General features: G+C 40.9%; 2 protein-coding genes and 1 non-coding gene across 5 annotated transcripts; 1 reads left to right on the top strand and 2 right to left on the bottom strand.

Moving 5' to 3' along the window:
- Positions 1-479: 479 nt before the first annotated feature.
- On the bottom strand, positions 480-12,878 carry LOC111328564 (uncharacterized). Of its 2 annotated transcripts, none has more exons than XM_022933027.2 (4): positions 12,609-12,878; positions 7,380-8,208; positions 6,006-6,437; positions 480-4,924 (listed from the first exon to the last, which is right to left on the bottom strand). In XM_022933027.2, exons 2-4 carry the CDS (start codon positions 8,119-8,121, stop codon positions 4,242-4,244), a joined length of 1,857 nt encoding a protein of 618 aa, XP_022788762.2. In that variant the 5' UTR covers positions 8,122-8,208; positions 12,609-12,878; the 3' UTR covers positions 480-4,241. The 2 variants fall into 2 exon arrangements, with proteins under 2 accessions (XP_022788762.2, XP_022788761.2); XM_022933026.2 differs by having other exon boundaries at positions 12,572-12,878.
- Positions 1,374-1,455, top strand: Trnas-aga (transfer RNA serine (anticodon AGA)). The gene has a single exon. It is a non-coding gene; the product is annotated as a tRNA-Ser (tRNA).
- Positions 12,879-16,253: 3,375 nt separating the features above from the next.
- Positions 16,254-22,931, bottom strand: LOC111328609 (uncharacterized). Of its 2 annotated transcripts, none has more exons than XM_022933081.2 (6): positions 22,568-22,931; positions 19,842-20,325; positions 18,859-19,099; positions 18,143-18,255; positions 17,076-17,248; positions 16,254-16,873 (listed from the first exon to the last, which is right to left on the bottom strand). In XM_022933081.2, the coding sequence occupies exons 2-6, from the start codon at positions 20,295-20,297 to the stop codon at positions 16,414-16,416; spliced, it is 1,443 nt and encodes a 480-aa protein (XP_022788816.2). In that variant the 5' UTR covers positions 20,298-20,325; positions 22,568-22,931; the 3' UTR covers positions 16,254-16,413. The 2 variants fall into 2 exon arrangements, with proteins under 2 accessions (XP_022788816.2, XP_022788814.2); XM_022933079.2 differs by lacking the exon at positions 22,568-22,931 and adding an exon at positions 22,071-22,410.
- Positions 22,932-23,450: the final 519 nt, after the last annotated feature.

Below are 23,450 nucleotides of genomic sequence, written 5' to 3' on the forward strand. Positions count from 1 at the left end.
AGTATTCCTAAGAAAGGGGTTCATCTGAAGGGGTTTTAGCTCTCACCTCTTTGCCAATAATAAACCATGGTCTAATTGATAACATAGGTGGCCCAAGCTCTGTTACAGGCTCTTTCACAGTGGATTATTAAAGAGCTTGTATAGTGGTTTAGTTGGACTTGCTTTTGAGCTCTGTAAATATAAAGTTGTGTGACATAGTCAAAGAAAGTACAGTCTTACCTTCATAGAGAGTAGTCTGTGTTGTTCTCCTCGCAATTTGAGGCCATTTTGATGTGTTTTAGCTTGACGCCCTAATCACCACCTAGTCACCATGCACAAGATGTGGGTTTTGAATAAAATCATCAGCCAAAGAAATGAAATGGACTGGTTAGGGTACCAGAACCTGCCCCTTAACTCTTTTCTTGAAATTTTGATTTTAAGAGATGGTTTTAGGCCTGTAAAGTTACCAGGACTTTCAAGAAACAGGCCCCAGCCTTCACTACTTTGACCACCACACACATTTTTATTATCTGTACTTTATGTATTTTATTCTGTAATCATTTGTTGCAATTATACTTCTTTATCTATGTTAATTTTATGTGAATAGTGTCAAATAAATGAACCTTGAACCTTGAACCTGGTACTCTCAGTGACCTTGAGCTCAGTGTCTCAACTATTGGGCCAATGTGTCTCCCACAGTGGGGATTGGGGACAGGGGAAGTAAAAGTTCAGAGTGCCGTTACACAAAAGATGACAAAGAATAAGCAGGTAATTTTTTATACAATCTTATGACTGCCTTGCAGCATAGTTTATTCCCCTCGCATTACAGCAAACTGCCTTTGGGTCTCCAGCAGTATTGCCATTATCTCTTCTGAATTACCTTTGGACAGGCACCACATTGTTAACCCATTCATTGGTTGGTAATTGTGTCTGACATGCCAATTATGACAGCAGTCTAATTGGAAATTGATTTCTTAAATATCTGATATCCAAGTCTATGAACTGAAATTTAGCTTCATCAAATTGTTGAAAAATCAGAATTGATGGAGTGTGTTGATAAGACCAGTCTTGAAGTATACTTGAAACAGTCATTAAAAGAAAGCTGAAAATGTATTGCTCTATGAATGTGTTTGATATATGAATGCGTTTGATATCTCTGGTTTAATTTACATGGCTTGCTAAATTCACATTTTCTCAAAATTATAATTTTTCAGAATTCTAATGTTCGTTACATACCTGCAGCTATCATGAAAAAAATTACTAATATAACAGACTTATATGGTAAATCTTTCATTTTTTGCTACTGGATATATTCAATAATTTGTAGAAAAACAGCTTGGAAGAATTAGCTCGTTATATTTTCAAACCAATATTCCCCTCATGTGACCGTGCAGGTAGTCGTGGCCGAGTGGTTAAGGCGATGGACTAGAAATCCATTGGGGTTTCCCCGCGCAGGTTCGAATCCTGCCGACTACGGGTTAGTATTTTTCTTCCTTTCAGCGCTCGGAGCAACTTTATCTTCTCGCATGCGGGACCATTCTTCTCTTTTTGTTTTTACGAAAATCATATTTTTTCCTGAAGCTTGCCCTTTGGTCCCATAAAATCAAATTATCGATTACAGATAGAACAATTCAACTGATTTGTCGTTTGAGATTAAGAAAAAGCTGTAAATGAACATCTCTTCATCAGTTACAAAGCAGGTGTTCAATGCTGGTAAAAGTTGGCCACAGATCAGCGAAGCTTCACGCGCAACTCCAAGAAGATAACTTACCCACAATACCTCGGGGACTCTTAAGATGAGCTTGTACAACTACACCGGTGCGACCGGTGCCCTAGTGGATTAGGATGTCCCTGAAGATTTGGACCCCATTTACCCCTCCAGTCCCCATCCACTACCCGGATTGGACCGCCCTCGCCAATTGAATTCGGTTTTCGCCTGATATCACGAATTATCAAACCTTGTGACCTCGATTTTGATAATTCATGATCTCATACTCAACTCAAGCATAGTTATATTTCTATAATAAACCATACAGATAACCATCATTGAAAAGAAAAGAGAATATGACAAAATACCAGCTGTTTGAAACCTGTTTTTTTCGCAGGCAGCCAAAATGTTTGAAGTATATAAACAAACGTAACGGACTGCATGTGCGCAAAAGCATGCTCAGGTATTCGGGGACAAACCATCCGAGTACTTTTTTGCGCCAAATGGAGGCATCAACTCGAAGCTTCAACACCCCTCCCCCCCTCGGCAATCCAAGGGCATTTGACCGTCATCAATGGCCGGGGGGTGGGGAATTTGAACCTTGTCTCGGTGGGTTAAGGCATTTGAAGTCTTTCCGGCGTTATACAGATGTTTTAAAGGAGGACATTAAAGTTAGAGTCTTCTTCCTGAACGAATGGCTTTCAAAGACAATTTTCACATCGTAGAATGATGCTTACAAGCGAAAAACCTAACAGCAGCGCCAAAAAGTAATACATGACTGCTGAATTTTACAACATTTCTTGATTACACATAGAAGCGCTTAATATCGGGTGGGGCATTTGGGCGCAACTTTGGCCCGGGCAGCGGGAATTTGAACAGGCCAATCCTCAAAAGTTCGAATGCCCAGGGGATTGCCCGAGGTGGATGTTGGAGTTTTGAATTGATTGACACATAAGAACGGACAACTAAGCTAAAATGTTCTCTCATGACTTTGCGCAGCGTGCAGAGACAAATTTCCTAATCTGACAAAACCTCTCCTCGTCTCTTCCTCACAGGTTGTTGAAACATCAGTCACCACTGACCGACAACAGTCCTTCTCATGAATACGCCCACCCGAAGGGTCAGACTACGCGATCAAATGTTACCCCCTCGGTCAAAACCATTTACAACAAATCGTCTATTGGTAAAACATCCATTAACAGTCTCCAACTTTTAGACTTTTATACTTAATTACAGAATGTCGAATAACAAGGTAAATGTACCCCAAGCATAAGCTGACTAAAATTTGTCCAATATATACAAAAAAAAATCATTCTTATAACGAGCTTCTCAAAAAAACTAGCGTCCAATTCATAGTTTTCATTAGTCGGATCTGGTCACAGATTGTATAACCAGCCGTGAATTGGGACCGGACTGACATCTCCCTTGACTCCCTCTTTTCAACTTACTCGGGCTTTTAAAAATCAATGGCGAATACGGCACATGGACGACAATTGCCAAATGTGGTGCTGCTGCGCCCACCGGCTTTAGTTGATTCCCTTTCCGCAAAACCTCCGAAATCAAACGATGAGCCATTTTTTAACGGGTGCGCGCTTGTTTGTTTCTTTATCTTCGCTTTTTTCAGGCGAGCAGAGGTGACTGCGAGACGAACCCGAGGAAACAGTACCACAAAAAGAGGGTTGCGTGAAACGTTCTCCTTATTTCGAGCGTGAATCGTTCCCCACGCTCGACCGCTCGTCTGAAATATGCACTAAAAATATAACTCGCCTATTCCGCAATTAACTACATAATTATTGACAATTATTCACCAAAGTGAAAGTGAATACTGATGGTATTCACCAAGCTGCGGAGCGGCGAGGTAAATATCCACCAATTTCACCGACAATTAGGTGAATATTTGTTTTAGTATATTCCACAAAGATATCAAAAAATAAGTTTATTTCTTTCAGTATACCGAGAATGACCAGAAATTTAACTCTTGACGCGCGATTTTGTCTCATGGCCGTTCAAAGGTGAATAGTTCTTCCTATTTTCTTCCGAACTAGCTAATCAGCGCGTACAAAAGCACTACTCACTTTTCCTTTATCGGTATTATCGACCGCTGCTATTGTTGCATGATTAGGGTCTTTAAGCAGTCAGGACGGCAACGCCACGGAAGACGTCAATTAAAAGATGTTTCCACTTTTAGTTAGAATTTCGAAAATGGATGGATGTGTTTACCGTCTCATAGGGCGCCAGACCTCAAACTCAACATAACGCATAAAAGTAGCGTTGAGTTCCAAATGTCAATTAAAATAACGTGCCGCTGCGGTTTGGCTTCACAGACGACGCAAATTTTGGTGATTTCACGTTGTTGTTTTGCAAAGGACAGCTAAGAAATGTACAAAGTTTGAAAACGCACGTGCTGGGCTATTGTTTTGCCAATTAGATCCATTGTTTTTCCACGTTCTCGTTGTCGTAGCCGTCGTGGTTTGCTTAAAGTCCCTATTGTCACTAGCTTCGGCCGGTGACCATATGACACAAAGAAGATATCCATCCTCTACTTGTTACCTCTTTACATCTGCCTGATAAACTCTTCATTGATAAAATCGAAGACCATTCTCTTGATTTCTCCCTCATTCGGTTCTTCACTTAGCTCATTTAGAATTTCTCTGCAAGTTCTCTTAGCTTCTCCCTGATTAGATTCATTCTCAACAAGGCTAGCTACTAACCTGGGTAAACGCTGCGTATGGATGTTTGATTCTCTTTCGATTAGTGTTGATAGTGTTGACGTCGGTGCAAGACGAACTTCTGATCCTGGCTTTCGTAGGGTCTCAAGTATAAAGGGATATTCTCGGGCCAAAACTCTGCTCGATAGTACTCGTTCGGTGTTGTCACGACAATACACAGCTAGGTGAGCAACGCGCCGCTGAAGGTGGTTCATGTTTAAAGCAACCTCTTGCAAAGCTTTTATGTCTTGTGCAGTAAGAGATTTTCTGCGATTTTCTCCGAAAAGGCAGCTTATAGAACAATACACGAGGACTGCAAATAAGCCTGTAACGATATCTGTTGTAAGTGCTGCCCCTACTGCGGCCGTGATCCGAGATGCTCTACCAAAGTGCATCCTTCGTTCTTGACGTCTGTTTACAAACTCCGAAAGCAAGTCTCTGATTTCATTTCTAATTTTAGCCCATTTGACAAAACTTCTTTGAAGTTTACCTTGGTAATCCTTCAACCGCTGAATTATCTGTTTAAGTTCTACAAAGAAGCAAAAACAGTTTTTTGTTTCTGTTTTTCTTTATTACAACATGCATTTAAGTTTCGAAGTATTCACAACATAGAATGCACACTTAAATATGGCCAACTTTCCTGAGGTTTAATAAAGCGACATAAATTTAAGAATGACAACTTCAGTAGTGTACCGCGTCTGCTTACGGAATCCCGCAAGGCCTGGGACCGAGTGTGGGTAAGAGATGTAAAAATCGCTCGGCCAAGTAGTTCCGTAAGCAGACGCGGTACACTACTAACTTCATTACATTGTAGCAACAAAGCTACAACAAAAGAGGAGCTTGAAACTTCATGTTGGATGAGTCTAGGCGTTTTCAGATTTGTACTTTCGATATCCTCGTTGCAGCATCAATAACAGTTTCACTTCCGTGATCGACTCGCAATGCCCAGCCTCGATAAAAGAAGCAAGAAGTTTCTAACTCCATTGTATAGCTGGTCGTTAATCCGAAAGTTTCAGCATAGCTATCATTAATATTCTATAATTTTTTGAAACTGTCCAATAAGGGATTAATTTGTATAGTTTCAAACTATCAAAATTAACCCTTAATTGGACAGTTTAAAAAAATTATAGAATAATAGTTTGAATGACTAGCTATATAATTAATAAGTGAGAGGACCACCTGCTCGTCCAATTTTGGAAATAATTGGGTTGGAAAAATTACTCTGACAGCCAATTTTGGCCGTTTTCAGAATTTTTTTCATCCAATTATTTTCAACTTGGATAGCATGTCCTCCTATACGATCAATATATGAACTTCATATATTGATCGTATCTGATTTATCATCACGGGTTTATTACGAATCAACTTAACGGCCTGCTCCCAGTTGGCTTGTTAGCTCAATTGGTAGAGCGCTGCACTAGTATCGCAGAGGTCAGTGGTTCGAATCCCGTACAGGCCTGATTTTTTTCAGGTCTGATTCTCGCTATTGCATAAATAGCGCTCTCTACTGCGAGGATCGTGCATCATACATGTCCTCCTATAACACAGAGTAGTTCTTTAAATCCTGCACTGAAGGCCAGATGGTGGTTGAAGATGCATCTCGAGCTTACCTGCATACACCGATAATTGCTTTCGACAAGTTTTGTACTCCTCCTCTGGAATTTTTGTGGTGAGTTTTGCCTCGGTAAGACCAAGGTCATCCAGAACTCGCTTCGTTACAAGGTATTTCTGTGCCATTTCAGTTACACGACCAGCGCAATAGTCTTTCCATAAGTCATCGAGTATCTGAACAGATCTACATCCCACTGTGATGATCAAGCTCCCTTCTTTGGCATCGATAAACAACAAACGTCGTATTTCCCTCAAATAATCTAGAAATTTATTTTGTTCTTCCGGAGTGGAGGGCTGCATGTTTATTAAGTACGTCTGCGCAGCAAGGTTTAAAACATCTTGTGTGGTGGCTCTCCTGTTCCTTGGAGATTCTCGTCGTTGATCAAAATGCGTGGCTACACATTCAATAACCAGCTGAATGAGAGCTATATCTTTTGTTTAGATGCACGTAAAACAAGAAAAGGAAAAAAACAACTGTTAATCCAGACTCATAATCAGTTCAGGGCTCAAACCAATCGCGGAATTCTTACACCTTTACACTGTTGCGCCGGCTTCCCCGAAAAAGAGAACGTGTTATTGCATGTTTAATAGTTTAGTATTGCACAAATTCATTTTCTGTCGAAACTTGACTTCTCCTACGAGTTTCAAGCAGATTGTTATACCATTCGAAAGTAAACGATTTGCTCGCCGTTTGAAGAAGGGTAATTTTGAGACTGGGGACGTAGCACACGAGCAAGCCTGCGGTATTAGCGTTTCTACACGTTGGAACGTATGAGGCCATGACTGAAGCAGCGTGAGCCGGCGAGACTGTCTGTAAGGGGTCTGGCAGTGTTGAGCCCCTCGTTATTATTAGTGCCAGATCCCTTGTAGACCTCTGACTTGCTAGCATTGCTCAATGTTTTAAACTTACTCGCAGGGGAAGAAACGCACACATTCTTAGGACGCGCTTTAATGGCCGTTGCTATTCCGAGACTGCAACGTAATTTATAGCTGGAGTCCATCTGTGATGCGTCATCGAAATAACATATTGTTACCAACACACTGCAGGCTTTATCGACTTAAAACATCGTGGAGTTAGTGGAAGTTTGAAATCCTTTTGTTTCTCCAACAAAAAAGCGTGGTAGAATTGTAACGGGAAAAGTTTGTTTGGAAGAACAGAACGTTACATATTCCTGTAGTTTAACTAATACATAAGCCTAAGCATTCAAGGTTCAGTGCAAGCGGGACACTCTTATTGACCAGATTTTAACACTTTAGTTTACAGCCACAGGGCTCTGCTCAGTGACTTCTTGGGCACTGCCGGTTCATGCGGGAATTTTCGAAAAGTGAGGGAGGAAAGTTTAACAAACAACAAGTTTAATCCTAGAACTCACCAATTCCTTCATTACTGTCACCTTTTGGGGCCGAAGGACATTCACGAGGAGGGTGGTTCTTCGACTCTTTACTAGGTTTATCGGCTCTTTCAAGTACTTTATCGACTTTTTGTGTTAATTCACCCACGGCCTGCTTAAGAGTCATGTCTTCTTTGTACCATTCCTGCAGTTCCTGTACATTTCTTTCATCATCGGTTGTAAGAGGATCATTCAAAAGGTTAACAATGGCCTTCTGCCAATCACGTTTCTTTATTGGGCTGATGTGTCCCGCGATACCTATTAGCGCCTGGCTGATATCCTCCCAAAGCTGTAGAAACTCGTCATCTGCTATCTCCATATTCCAAGTTACGTGGCCATACACCGTGTTCCTGTAATGCTTGATTCTTGCTAAATCTGCAGCCAAACTGTGATCGGTGGGGGCCGGTAATACATCCCAGCCCGTGCCAGGAGGGGTGAGGTTGCAAATTGTCTTTAACAAATAGAAGAGCAGAGTAATATCGAAATCTTCTGATTTGCCATAAGTCCCTGGGGAGGGGTACAGACAGTCCCTCTGTGGCTTTGTGAGCTTTGCCGCTCTAAGCTCATTTAATTTTTGAGGAAGACAATCTGGTGGGCACTTCTGATCAAACACCTCTCTAAGTAGTGTAGTACCTCCACTTATGAGAAGGCGCGATATTCTGTAGAAGTTATCTTTCCCGCTCGTGGAACAAAGCACTTCGTCTGGGTCCAGTGCGACAGCCATTTCTTAACTTAGCAAGTAGATCAGAGGTGGGTGATAAACGAAATGAATCTACCTTTGTCTAGTTGACCAGCTTCCATCCATAATTACCTAAATGAGCGTAAATAATACCTTATTCTTACATCTGGAAATCTCACAGTGGAACTCTTTTAATTAGGTAAAGAGGTAAGTTTTTTAAAGAAACCGTATTGCTGCACTAGTACTGGTATAACGAGATAATTTGGCTTTTTTATATTCGGAAAATTGGCCACTGTAAAAGAGCTTCAAAAATCTGCCATTTCGAACGTTCGCCCGTCGTCATTTGCTCTGACGAAGGGCTAACGCTCGAAACGTCAGCTTTTTAACTACTTTTCTGCTATTAGGCAGTCATCTTCGTGCGACCGCAGTTATCAAGTTGATTATCTGACATCTATTTTTTCATCGAGAGCGTCACAACTACACTGTCTGTAAAGAGATGGTAAGTTTGAGCTCGGTAAAGAAATAAAGAAAGATCTTTTTTCGTCTAGTCACGAACGTGGAACAAAGAAAACATCCTGGGGAATTGAACCTCAGACCATTCCGCGTTCCGATGCTCTACCACTGAGCCACAATAACTGTATGGTGAGCATAGCCCATTACCAAGTTCAAATATGACAAACGTCCTGCATAATGCTGTTTGGACGCTTTTCGGTACGTGCTCAGGTTTCGGCTCAGATTCTACTGTTGACTATTTCTTTTTCACTGCAGATGCTAGTTGTTGTGTAGCCTGGGTAACTGGCGGTGTTGTGTGCAGTAAGTGATGAGAGGCAAAGCCGCGAGCAGAAAAGACAAACTACCCTAATATATAATTTCTTCCTCCCCAAGCCTCTAGTGGCTTCGCCGTTCATTTTTTTGGTGCATACAAAACTGTCCGCTGTGCAGGTCGGTCGGTCGGTCGGTCGGTCGGTCGGTCGGTTCGGTCGGTCGGTCGGTCGGTCGGTCGGTCGGTTCGGTCGGTCGGTCGGTCGGTCGGTCGGTCGGTCGGTCGGTTCGGTCGGTCGGTCGGTCGGTCGGTCGGTTCGGTCGGTCGGTCGGTCGGTTCGGTCGGTCGGTCGGTCGGTCGGTTCGGTCGGTCGGTCGGTCGGTCGGTCGGTTCGGTCGGTCGGTCGGTCGGTCGGTCGGTCGGTCGGTCGGTCGGTCGGTCGGTCGGTCGGTCGGTCGGTTCGGTCGGTCGTGATTTACACTCACGGCTGTAAATCGTTTGTGTTCACAGCACTTTAGATCTTCCACATCGCTGTTGACCTTTTGAAAACCGCACCAAAGCATATGTCTATTATGACACACCACTACTTTGCACAAATTTAAGGTTATACACCTTCGATCAAAAATAAGACACAAACAGCAGTGATAAACATATTGAACTTGCACATTTTGATTATGAATTGACGTTTCGTATGTACTCAACGTACATTTTCAAAAGTAACCGTTGAAATTTAAAACAGTTATGTATATATATTTAAATTTCACCGATTACTTTTGAAAATGTATGTATGTTGAGTACATACGAAACGTCAAGTCATAATCAAAATGTGCAAGTTCAATATGTTTATCACTGCTGTTTGTGTCTTATTTTAGATGAAATTATTATGGCCCAAGAACAAAAAGTATTTATTATACACCTTCACTGCTTCATTTTGGAAGGGAGATTTACTCTTCATGAAAAACTATTAAAACATTTCAGCTTATTGAGGAAACAAATTATAATTCACTGATGCAACACGCCCCACAAAATATTCAAAAAGGGAAAAGCCCTGGGAACGAGGTTGAACCGTTTGAAGTCAATTCGGAGCAATCAAAGCGGTATTTACAGTGAAAAGTTTTTCGTATTATTATGTTGACGAGCGTCCCCACTGCTATGGCAGTTTAAAATGTCACATATAGCAAAAAACGAAGTTATTTATTGTTTCTAAAGAAAAATACGTTCATTAGGTCAGGATTGAGGTTAATTCCAGCTTCAACCTCGTTCCAGGGCCTCTTCCCTTTTCCCGCCCCAGCCCCCGACCAAGAGAAAAGGCCCTGGGAAGGAAGTTGTCCTAGCTTTAGCGTATTTCGATATTCATATTGGTGGATACGCTACGGTTTTCTCCAAGTATCACTTACCGACTTACAACAGTCTGTTCTAAATTCGAAGCCTGAACAATCAATGAAAGTCGATGATCCAAAAATCAATCGATCAATAGACGCCAATCGACTGACGGTTTACATACTTGGCATCGATTAGCATTGGCCAATCGATGGCAAACGATGACCAATCGATAATCCCAAAATTCATCTATCGATTGGTGTTTGAGATCATTCCCGCATCTAGTGAGTGTGCACAGAGTAAATATTACATTTAATTTTTAGAGGCAGCATTCGAGATAATGTAATTATGGTTTCGTGACACTACGTGGGTAAGACGAGACTTTTCGCGTGATTTCGAAGCAATCGCACGAAAACACCTAGGCGTCACGAAGTTTAATCCAAAAAAATAGCCTTTCACAGTTTATACTTAGCAAAGGTACATGAGATGTCTCCTTTTGAGAGAGTTAATGATAAAAAGTCTTGGTAAAACCCAATGAATCCCTTCGATCGTTTACAATATGGAAGGAAAAGTCTAAGTTCATTGGCTGATTGATTTATAATTCAATTAACTTATGTAAATAGCGACGGCTGTAAGCTTTTCTGCAGACGGAATATGAGACTCGTGGAATTCACTGCCACATACTTTACATTTCACTCAGGAGTCTAAGTTTGCAAACATTTGCTGGTGATGGACAAAACACTCAGTCCGTGGACTGCCCAGATGAACTTTCCAAATGGACTACCCTAAAATAGACAATTGATTCTTTTGTAGTTCGTTAGCACCATTTTTTTAAACATCTTAAGTCCTTCCTACGAAAAATAGCTCGAAGTTATGCTACTTCCCACAGGCGAGAAACCAATGAATATTTACTGTTTCCTTTTTCAGTATATAGACTGATGCAGATGTTTGCCATGTAAATCAGAGATTCTCTACAGTTAGCAGTCACTAGATTCAGTGGTACATGTAGCTTGCGGCAGCAAGATATCGAGAGCGTAACACAACGACGCGGGATGTTGTTTAACCAAACACATTGCTATCACCCTAAACAAGAGTTCACTACGGCGCGTGTTTTCAAGCGTGGATGAGTTGAAGCCCGAAGCAGAAGCACTAAGTTTCATTATACCATTGAAGTGGACACAAGTATTAAGCAAAATAAGCTAAGTGCGGAAAGAAAGTAGACTGCGGAAACTATTCCCCGCGCTGACGCGAAGTTGATATTTGACTTTTAATCTAACTAAATAATACTGCATGTAAATAACGAAGGCACGTGTAATGTTAATATATAGATGGCAATGCTTCAAAAAAGAACTCTTTCGAAATAGGATTTTGGGTTAGTCCATTCTAGGGTAGTCCATTCAGGTAAGTCTATCCGCCGGTAGTCCGTGGACTGTGGATCAGTGTTGTGTCCTTCACCGTTGTTGCTTGTAAAGTGTAATAAACATATTTTTAAGGTACCGTGTCTATTATGTCTATTATACAGAGCGTATTTAACGAGAAACCGATGCCAGCAGAGGTGATCGATTGATTAGTGATCGATGGCAGTCGATGTTATTTGGTTCATCGATTGCAGTGTAATCGATCATTATTACAGTTAAATCTCTGACAGACGAATGCCAATGCGCAAGAGAGTAACCAAATAAATGCAGTCTCAGTTAAGAGATGAAACTCAGTCGAAAGGTCGCTCCAAGTTCGTGTCGGTAATCAAGCTGAAATTTTTCATATGAACAGAAACTGAGCGGGAATCCCAGCTCACTAATCCAGTCAGAATGTTTCATTGGGAAAGGGAGATATAATTTGTACCGCTGAACGAGCGTTACCTGCTGTGGGGTTCACATGAAAAGGCTTTTCTTTAGGAAAATTTATTCACGAACCTACGCGACGCTAAAAATTCTTAGAGTTCTTAACCGTAAACTCTTTCAGGCATTTCTTCGGCTTTCCGTATCGGTGTTCAATTCGTACTGGGACCATTTTTAAATTTCAAGGCTTGCATCAGTTGCTCTGTCTTGTGCGATCGGTGGTTTTCTTCTACCGTGATGTTGTATCCATTTGGCTCGAGATGAACACAGAGAACATTCCTAAAGACTCTGGAGACACCTTCGCGGCCTAAGAGTTGAACTTGGGACGTTTTTATAAAACAATTCGAGACTCCGAGACGGAAAGGAGTGTTTAGAGCAAGAGACTATTGACGAGATTTTGAACTTCGACGAAAGTTTTGGCGACGCTCGTAATTTTTGTACAGTAGTTGCGGAACTCAAAGTCAGTGTCACATAGCCTTAGTTGTTGATGCGGTAATTATAAGGGACGCTTATGAGGGTGTAAGATAATTGTTTCGACTAAAAGAGACCATAAAAGTAAAAAAAAAAAAAATACCTGCGTGTTGTACACTGAGTCGCTTTCATCTTCTCACCTGGAAACTCTCTTAATTGTCTGTGTAAACTGTGAGACTGAGAAGATGGTCAAGGCGGAAGGAGTGGTAACTATGGACTTGTCTGTGCAAAATCGCTGAGTTCAAACAAGCGGTCTCATATTGGGTTGCAGTTTGTTTTTCTTTGCTTCGCTTGCAGTTTTAGTTTCTCTCTGGTTTCTTTGTGGCTGGTTCGACCCGACGCCTACAGCTCGCTTGTTATACGCTTGTATCGGTATGATTTCAAGACAAAAAGATTCAGGAAGCATTGGATGAAGAAATGGGCTCCAGTCTCCCACTGGAAGACCCCTAATTTGGAATTTTTCGACCACGGGATAAGAAACTTCAAAGGGCTCCGGGAACAATTACGGTAATGTTTACGGTCAACTTAAACAAGGGGGTAACGCAGCTAAATATCAATTCGATTCCTAATACTAATAATTTAACCGTCACATTTAATTAGCAAAGAAGGAGCTCACGTTAAAAAACTTCTTTTGCTTTTTTGGAAGATTCATTACATCTTGTCCAATTCGCCACCAGCAAGAAAATAACGGAAAGTGTGGAATTCCCTTTTATTTTCGCGCCCAGATCCAACTTTTAGATGGTAGATTTTCCAAGAGCCACTGTGCAGGGGTGTAACAGAATGATGATAAAACAATGTGGAATACCCCCAAATGGTAATTTAATATTTCTGAGAGAATCACCCCTTTCCGAATGGATAATCCTGTCAACGCAAGGAAAATTAATCATTTTAACTCCAAATAACCAAGGAGTAAATAGCAGGTAATTGTAGAGGTCACGCGTGCACAATTTGTTGCAACCTCGATCACTGCCACACTTTCAACACGACAGACTTAAAAATCTAGTAAGAACACACGTAAGTTACTCAGTAAACGCAGTTTTATCATTATATGCAGGTTTCTTAGCAAAGGTCGGGTGGCTTTGATCTAAAATGTTCCTGCCAAGTAGGCATGAATACATTGCGCAATTAAATCCAGCAAAAATCAATTGCTTGACAATACACCCAAAACTTGCTCCAAAATTGCTTAAAAATTTAAAAGTTGCCACTAGATTTAGAAAAGTATTTGACAACGTTATTTCTTAAAAACAGCGGCGCGAAGACATTAAAAATTATTCTGCCATTGCTCGAATAACACAATGGAGAGCCAGCGAAAATAACTACAGCGGTTTTAGTTGTGACGTCATCGACTCACTTTGACAACGTCGCGAAGGCATTTTTTTACAAGAAATACGCAAAAGAAAGCTGGGGAACAATTCTTTCGAAGTTTATTCCTTCTTTCCTGCGGAACCAGAAAAACCAATCTCTCTCGGCATACCAAATTAGCCACGTTTGTTGAGTCGTTGACGTCACTTCCGTTCTCAACCCAGTTTCTTCTTTTTCGCCCGGAGTTCTGTAGTTCGAATAATGGCGGCCGTTTAGATCGCGAATCTACAGGGAAAATAATATTACTTCTCGATGGAGTTTTGCCTTAAGATTTGGCAAATTTGTTACTTAGGGTAAGTAATTTGAATCTCTGAGGAGAAAAGGAAAGGTGCCTTTTTGGTCACAGTAGCACTTTAAGTGTTTTGTTAGGTATACCTTAAGTGTTTCATTCTATGCCACTAGAATGAAAAAAATCATTTTATCATGTTTTTTTTTTAAGTGATAACACATAAGCTGTTATAAGAGACTGCCCTGGTAGATTTCATGAGGAACCAGTTATTAATGTCTAGAGAAAGGATAAAGTTTTTCAGTGGGATCGCAAGGTTATCCACAGGCGGCTCAAGCTCTCTTTGAGAACCACACACGTAACACAATTTGCATATCAATTTATAAGGATTTGTATGGGATTTTCTACAAGATATCCATAGAGATAGTTAAAAGTGAAAATATTAAATAAAAATGGCTTACCTTATTCCATACGTGTGTTGCTTGCTCCTAGTGTCGTTATTTTACCGATTTCACTTGATTTAATCGTTTTTTTTTTAATCCTGGTTTTCTCTTCTTAAAGAGAAGAGAAGGCCGAACACTTCTGTCTAGACAGCCTCCCGAACGAAGTAAAAAATCCCGAGCTAAAATGTACCCACGGCCACAAATCCACCGCAGAATTCAAGGGCAAAGGTTGACCTTTCATTTCGATTCTCTAGCCACACAATCTCAGCCCTGCGATCGACGCCAGGCGGCTCTTCGTGTCCTCAGTGAAACGTGAAAACGTTTGTAGACATCCGAGTCCTTTTTAAACACGACACAACGACCGTTGAAATTGGCTTGGTAACCTCGTCATGTTGGCAAACCAAGACTCGCTGGGGTACTACACCTGAGGGGACCCCGGGTTTTACAAGAAGTTTTGTTGACGAGTTGAGTTCTAGTACCCCCGCAAGTCTTGGTTTGTCAACATGAAGAGGTTACTACACCTGAGGGACCCCGGGTTTTACAAGAAGTTTTGTTGACGAGTTGAGTTCTAGTACCCCCGCAAGTCTTGGTTTGTCAACATGAAGAGGTTACCAAGCCGATTTCAACGGTCGTTGTGTCGTGTTTAAAAAGGACTCGGATGTCTACAAACGTTTTAACGTTTCACTGAGGACACGAAGAGCCGCCTGGCATCGATCGCAGGGCTGAGATTGTGTGGCTAGAGAATCGAAATGAAAGGTCAACCTTTGCCCTTGAATTCTGCGGTGGATTTGTGGCCGTGGGTACATTTTAGCTCGGGATTTTTTACTTCGTTCGGGAGGCTGTCTGGACAGAAGTGTTCGGCCTTGTCTTCTCTTTAAGAAGAGAAAACCAGGATTAAAAAAACCGATTAAATCAAGTGAAATCGGTAAAATAACGACACCAGGAGCAAGCAACACACGTATGGAATAAGGTAAGCCATTTTTATTTAATATTTTCACTTTTAACTATCTCTATGGATATCTTGTAGAAAATCCTATACAAATCCCTATAAATCGATATGCAAATTATGTTCCTTGCGTGGTTCTCAAAGAACCACACAAGGGCCGCCTAAGGGCCGCCTGTGGGTTATCTAGGGGAACGGAGGGAACATCAGTCGTCGCGTGAGGTCATCTCGGGGGCAAAACAAGCGAGCTTGAGCTCAAAAAAGGGAATGCGAATAATGGCGATGACTTTGAAAACATTTACGAAAATCAGAACGTTCCCTGGTTTGTTTTAATAAAAACATTCCATTTCCAAAAGAATAGTAAAATAACTTGGGTGTTTTCATTCGCTGAAGACTTTGAAAATGTTTACAAAAATCAAAACTTTTATCTGTCTTTTTGAATTATAACATTCCATTCCCAAGAGAATGGTAAAATAACTTAGGTTTTTCATAGATCACTTTCATAAATGGCTGCCGGATTAATATTCTTTTGGTTAAATTTGAATTAGCCCTACTGGCCTCGCTTGAGATAATGTATTCTTTTGAATTTTGTACTGGAGACGAGGCCAGAAGGGCTAATTTAAATTCAAACAAAAGAATATTAATCCGGCAGCCATTTATGAAAGTGGTCTATTCGTTGAAATTTTCATACATTAAAGACTTCCTAGAGCTCTTTTGCATTGAGAGGATGGCTTGGACAAGCACAAAATTTTAGACCTCACTCTGGGCAGTTGTTTTGTCCATCAGCCCCTCGTGAAACAAGACTATAACATTTATGAATTTACTTTTATTTTTCCATGTTTTTAAGGGGCTTACAGTACTTTTTTCTTCACTATGAGTTCTATCATCCTTATTATAAATATTGTTACTATATTGTTATTAAAATCATTATTTCTAGAACGTTCTGCTGCAAAAATTAAAATTCAACCGTTTCAAATCGATATTGTGCTCTTTGCTTTACCAAATATGGATTCCTGCACAAACAAAGCAATCAGCGAGATGAGGAAGAAAAACAAAGTCGACACTAGTTCCCAGGTCACCAGCACCACACCGATCGAGAAACCAACATTCCTTGAGACTTTGTCCAGATATGAAATGTACTTCTCAAAATTAAACTTTGGATTTCCTTTTCTGTACTGAAGTTTCCCAATAAGTCGTGCTGATCCAGTAACTACGTTCTGAAGTCTGTCTATGTTGTCATTAGCCGAGTGCACGATCACGTGGCCCGTATCAGGCATGTGAATCCGAAGATTAGTTTCGGAAGCCTGCGATTCATTGCGGTCAGAGGGTGATCTACTGATCCCATGCTCGTTTGTGATGCTCAGAGGCTGTTCGTCTTCCGAGTCAGATTCGCTGCACTCAACCCAGGCCTTCACGACTACTACCAGATGCCTGTAAAGAAATAAAGTACATATGGATATAGTTAGAAAATCTTTCCTGTACCTGTTACACAATTATTCCAAAATTATTTCCCTCAAGGTGATTGGTTTATCAAATCTCATCACTTTTTGCTCGATAATGTATTGAACGTTGAGAGGAAGATAGGTGCCAATCATTTCTTGGAGTTAAACTATTTAATACTTGTCATACTAACCAATGGTATTGCTTGGTGACCCATGACGCAGTGCTCAGTGGGTAGGCTGCGAGTCCAAGTGGTAGAAGAGCGTGGACAATATACAGGAACAGCGATCGGTTTTGGAAGAGAAAGACGTATGCGTTGACAGCCAAAGAAACAAAGGTAAACGCTATCAACATGCACAGTATTACCTAAAAAAAAAAAAGATGGAGTCAAACTTCTATCCGAAAACTAATGGTGTTTTAAATAAATTCAACATGTGAAGGGTGAGATTGGAGAAGTGAAAAGCGAAGAGATTTGCACCTGATGATACGAGAAACGACCAAAATTTACTCATATGAAAATGGATCAAAACTCTTGATTAGATAGAGTTCCCTTCGAACGACGCCACTCAAGGTGTGACCTAAGACAATGATCATCAACTCCCTGCCCTATTTTATACAATTTAATGGAAAATACAGTTAAACCTCTCCACATCGGCCACCTTGAGGACAGAGGAAAGTGGCCGTTGTGGGTAGGTGGCCGTCGTGTGTGGGGGGTGGGGGGGGGGCAGGAGTGTAATGTATGGACTGCCCCCGACGCGCCCAAACAAAAGTGGTCGTTGCGGAGAAGTGGCCACTGGAGAGAGGTAGCCGTTAGCGGAAGTTCCACTGTATAGCTAATCAGATACAGGAAGGTTGTTATAAATTCCACTTTATGACAATTAACCTTCCCATCGGGTGTTGCGGTCTTATTTCCAACGGAACTCAGCAAGTGGTGCTTTTATGCATTTGACTATAAGGATTCTATAATGCATCCTTTGCATTTGTTTCGTAAATTATCATTTAAAAGAACTTAAAAACTGTTTTGCAAACGTTCTCAAGATCGTATGAAATAGAAAGCTAGTTCAAAGTCTGTTCAAATGTCGTATTGAATAGTGTATCATGAATGCCTTACTTATCACAAATATTTTCTTGTTTTATTCATTCGCCCAAAGGATCACGTATATCGAAAAACACTAGCAACTCGCGGGGAATTCAGCGGTATAGCATTCGGAAGAGTCGCATTATTATTATGTACTCTCAAATATCGTTTAATTTACTTACTACACAAGCTGAAGATGACGATTTTACAAACTGCACTCTTTCGTTGTAACCCTCTATGACCTGTCTCAGCGTTAATCTATTTTCCCTGAGTTTAAGTTGTTTGCAAGAGAAGCCTGTAGAGACAAAAGATTTTGAAAAAGTAAAAGTATATTTGGTTTGAAGTGGCGATTCATATCTGCAGTGGCTTTAATTGTAATTGTCATAAAGGAAAGGCTGTCCTACATTTTCCATTTGGTTATTATTTTTAAGAGTAAAGGAGCAGTTTTGTAACCAATTAACAAATTAAACCGAGCACAATTTCAATATCTAGCACGGGAAATAATTAAAATGATCGTACCTTGAAAAAAGAAACAAATACATACTAACGGTCGCGTTGGTGGGAAAACTAGCAGGCAATCCCAGCAGAGCGGAAACGCTCGTGGCGCGGGCGCAAGATAGAACAAGCTATGACAATTTTAGGGAAGCCCTTAGAAACTTTCTTACAGCAATTTTTTATTTAGAGTTAGTGCACAAAAACCAATGGAATCATCCGCTAAATTAATCATAGTAAAGAAAACCCTGATCAGGAACGAAATACAATTGCAAATTTCTCTTGGAGCAGGAGAGTTGCACACCTCAACAGAAGTTGAAGCTTGTTACAAACGGAGATGCATTTCACGGGGAGGGAAAGTAAATCGTGCGCTCTGCGTTTAACAGCTAGATATACCATAACCTACCTTGATATTCAATCATTGAATACCCCGCCATCAGCATAACACACGTGGGAATGCTCCAAAACAGAACTAAGGCGTAGAACACGTGCACACCACTCATGAACCGTAACACGTGGAATATGAAGGTGACTTGCGGGTCAGCTGACTTTCCAAAGGTCACGTGTGTGGCCTGATCTCTCAGCATCATTCCATACTGAGCAGATCCGCCAACTATAGCAAACACGCCCAGGACATAGGGAAGTTTCTAAGCGCGGAGATAAAATGATAAATTCATAACTGAACTAAACATTTTAGGGCTGAAAATTCCTATGTGGCAGTCAATTCGAGAAGAAGATGAACCTTCCGTAAAAGAAAACAGGGCATTGTAAAACTTTTTTGTTTTGTACCGGTAGTGTCTGCTCTGGAGCCAAGTGGCCAGCTCGCTGAGTTCAGCCCGAGCTTATCCAAATTTCTGTTGCATGAAGCAAGCAAAAGCGTTACTGTCCCCCCCTTGACGGGATGCCACTCAAGTACAAGTCCCCCCCCACCTCCCTTATTATGACGTCAGATTTTCCTAATAGTTGGCCAGTACCCAAGTACAGAAAATTACAGAAGCACTGAAAGAGTAACGTACCTCACCCAAGAACACTGTACAATGACCCCTGGATGGGATGCCAGTCGATCACGTGTCCCCCGTCCCCACCTCCCTAATCATGACGTCAGATTTTCCTGATAGAGAATAATACAATGACCTGCTGTCGGGTCTCGAGCTCAGGTCTCTTGATCAGGAGTCCAACGCATCATTGTTTGGCCACCACAGAGCCCCTCAATTCTCTCACACCAGGTCTCTCGAATTTCAATCGCTACAAATGTTTCTATCTAGTTAATGAGGCTTTTCCACCCCTGCAAGCGATCTCTCCCCACAACAGGATTCCTACCCTCATAATGTCGTTTTCAAGTGACATTCAACCCACAAACTTTGAGAAATGCCTGTCACCGATTCTCACCTTTGTGATGACAGCCATGTCATGCAACGCATTCCTGTAACGCCTATCTCTTTCCAACTCCCCCAGTCCCCTCTCCAACCACGGTATCGTACGCCTAAAGGTAGACCACGTACAAACACAACACGTGATCAACAACAAACCGCGCACACTTATCCATGGGTAGCCATATTTAGCACGTGACTCATAGCCATCATATATAAAGTTCACCGCCATACTCAGTATCCATACCAACAGCCCTCCACGACTTAGCTTAGTGTAAGGAGAGTTTAAATTCCCAATGAGCGCCGTTAAGATATAAATGGAGCCAATCAAATCACTGCATTTTGGTCGGCGATGTTTTCCTGCTTTGCCTCGCCCCACTTCCTCAAGAATCCATGCATTCGCGTGGAATGGCTGCAAATCAGGGGATTGGGGACGAACTCGACAAGCGAAACATTTCCTAACGCCGTTCCCCATAATGAAAGAATGCAGAAGGCGTCAAACCCTACAAATAAAAAAAGCAAAAGATGCATCCAAAAAAGGTTTGAATAAGCATACAAAAATATAGCTTTTTCAAGGATCTTGGAGGGGCTGTCTGACCCGGAATAATGAGACAAACAAGTTGAAAAAGGCCCTTTTTTAACGGGAGTCATACTTTTTCTCTCTTTCTGCCAGAATAGGTCTGCGGTTAACCTGCTGTTGATCTTACAGCCACTGTCTTAATCATATACAAGTCTTAATTAACCCCCTTTTTAAGGCAATTTTTGCTGCCATAAGATATATCATGAACATCTGGCCTTCATGATCTGTTTTTATTATGTACCCTAACCTTCTCATATTTAGTTGTCAGACCACGCATAGCAGTAATGTAACAAAGAGGAAAAGAGCACAATGCCCTGAGTTAATCACGATTCAAAGAGACAGGATCAAAGCTGAGAGTTCTGCAGGATGCAACATTTATTCAAAAGTGCTGCGCTTGCTTTTCGAATCTCATCAGTGCTCAGGTTGGTAATTGGCGAGTCGTAAGTTCCCCAAATGACCTTTGGGAGTTCAGTCGACCCTTTCTGGAAAAACGAGTTCGCCCCCACCTTGATGGTATTCACATGTACACATTCTCCAGTGTGTCAGCTGTAGTAAGTAATTAGTGTTACCGATATGGAATAGATAGTGACCTTAAAGTTTGAATCCACATGTGCTCGCTCGATCTAGAAGTAAACCTTTTTTTGGTTGCGCTGTGAAAATTGCATGTTGGTCGCAATTTAATGTGATTTCAACAGGAAATAAATGCTTTCTGTAGTGGAAAAAACGAGGCGAAATATTTGGGAGCAAATGTAAAGCTGGCGGCAAACTTGTTTTACCGTGTGGGGGCGAACTTGTAAAGTTAGTAAGGCGTAAACTTAAAATGGGGCGAATTCACCATAAACCCTTAAGTTTGGGTCAAGTCCGAGGGCGATCTTTAGATTCAAAATCTAAATAACAGTAACAAAGAAAATCACCAAACATAATTGGAATATAGAAATTATTCTAGAACAAGAGTCGAAACACGCTCCAGAACATACTGAGAGCGGCGTTCACATCGATAGTTTTGCTTCAAACTGTGGTACTTCTTTGAGGCGGCGCGGAATTATTTATGAGTCCTTTCGAGTATTATGGTGAGGTTTCTTTAATCGCAAACACTGATATCAGATCAGTAAATAATGACTGACCACAAGTTTGGTCCGTCTATTTGTCTGGTGATTTGTATTGTCGTTTACGAGGAACGACGAAGCATAAGCATTCTCACCAACCAATGTTTTCAGAAAGTCGTACGATACAGCATAATTTACTAGGAATACCATCGAAATGCAAGGAAATATGCGTAATCAAAACCTTTTGAAAATTTTTTTTATAGAGTTTCCATCACAAAATTACGACGATCCAGGAGACACACTCGCTTAGAAATTTCGCGTTTTATGTTTTGATAACTTCTGTGCAAATGAATGTGTGCTGCCTCGTAAACCATCACTTCAGCTGTAATAATCAAAGCGAGCAAGATTACACGCATTTTGCGAATACTCTCACGTTTAGGAAACTAGCAAGGTTATTAAACCCATTACACCGCTCAAAAGTCGAGATTCCGTAGCTAACTTTGTACAAGAGAAACTTTGGAAACTAACTTGGGATTCGCTGTTTCATGTTCTTAATGTGATGAAACTAAACCGTAACTCCTGTTTACAAAATAATAACCCGGCAGTTAAAAAAAAACTTTACCTGTATTCAGCAGGTACTTGGCGCTTGTTTCGTTTTGCACTAACTACATACATTGTTACCTCTGGCTATTGAGACAAATTAGTCAGCTCACACCGCTCTGGAGCTGTATTGGTAAACATGATAGTAATCTGGCCGAAAGAACTTGTCACATTCACTCAATCCTCGCGTACTTCAAACTCTGTTTATTCGCACGTATCAAAATATGTTTAAACATGAGTAAATTAGCTGTTAAGGTTGCCTAAATAAACAAAGAAAAAATCGCGAAACAATGCATAACATAGCTAACTATTTACCAAACGCTGCCGAGGCATTCAATGCGGATCCTTTGTAAGGCTTAAAGTAAACTTGTGGATTTCAAAATCAGCAGTATCATCATGAAAAAAGGCAAAATATTTCGCTCGGTCTATGTCAGAATATCAACAAGATATAAAATCTAAAAATAACTATCAGGATAATGATTCTACTCTGAAAGGCTAATTAAACTTCGGTATACGTACCAAATTTTGAAGTAAGGAATTTGCGCAGCTCCGGCGTAAATAAACATAATTTCAACCTAGAAAGGAAGCCATAGCTTTCAGATTAATTCTTATAAATCAATTAAAGAATTTGTTCAAAACTAAACATAAATAAGGAAATTGTTTAATAATTAACCAAGAACGTGAAACCACAGTGAAACACCTCAAGATGACCTGAAAGATATAATTATTCTTTAATTAGTTTTCAGTGCCGACATTTCTTTGTTCCCGACTAAATCACAACTTCATTCAAACAAACTGTCATGCTATGGACTCTTCCTAAACCAAGATTAATACTTTTGTGAAAAACTTATCATAAGTAATCGAACTACATTCCAATTTTTCGAATCGCTTCCGGAGGTTTTACTGGTGACACCACCGTTGCCTAGTAACTTCTTTTTCTAAACTGACGTCATAGAGTGGTGCTAAGTGCCGACATGACGTATTATGGTCTCAAAAAATACACACAGAATCCCCCAATATTTCCCCGTTCGCTCCGACGAAGAGCCAACGCTTGAAACGTTAGCTTTGAAACTCCTTACGGTGGCCAATTTACATTATCAGCTCAGTTAATAAAACCAAAATTACTTTGTTATACTCCCCTACTGACGCAGCTCCACAGTTTCTTTTGAAACTTAACTCCTTATTTTACCGTTTACACGCTGTAATTGGATCAGGAACCTGGGATCAAGCCTTCCACTTCAAAAACGCCGCCATTTTGGATCTTGTGACACTCACCCGTGACAGATCCAGAAATGAATTAATTCCGTTTTCTCTGAATATTGCTTATGTTTTTAATTTTTGTGTCGTTTTGTTTTCAGCACGATTTTTGAGCAGAGACAGTTCCGCCCAATTTTTCACGGTA

This window comes from Stylophora pistillata, chromosome 8, assembly GCF_964205215.1.
Source record: "Stylophora pistillata chromosome 8, jaStyPist1.2, whole genome shotgun sequence".
Taxonomy (NCBI): Eukaryota; Metazoa; Cnidaria; class Anthozoa; order Scleractinia; family Pocilloporidae; genus Stylophora; species Stylophora pistillata.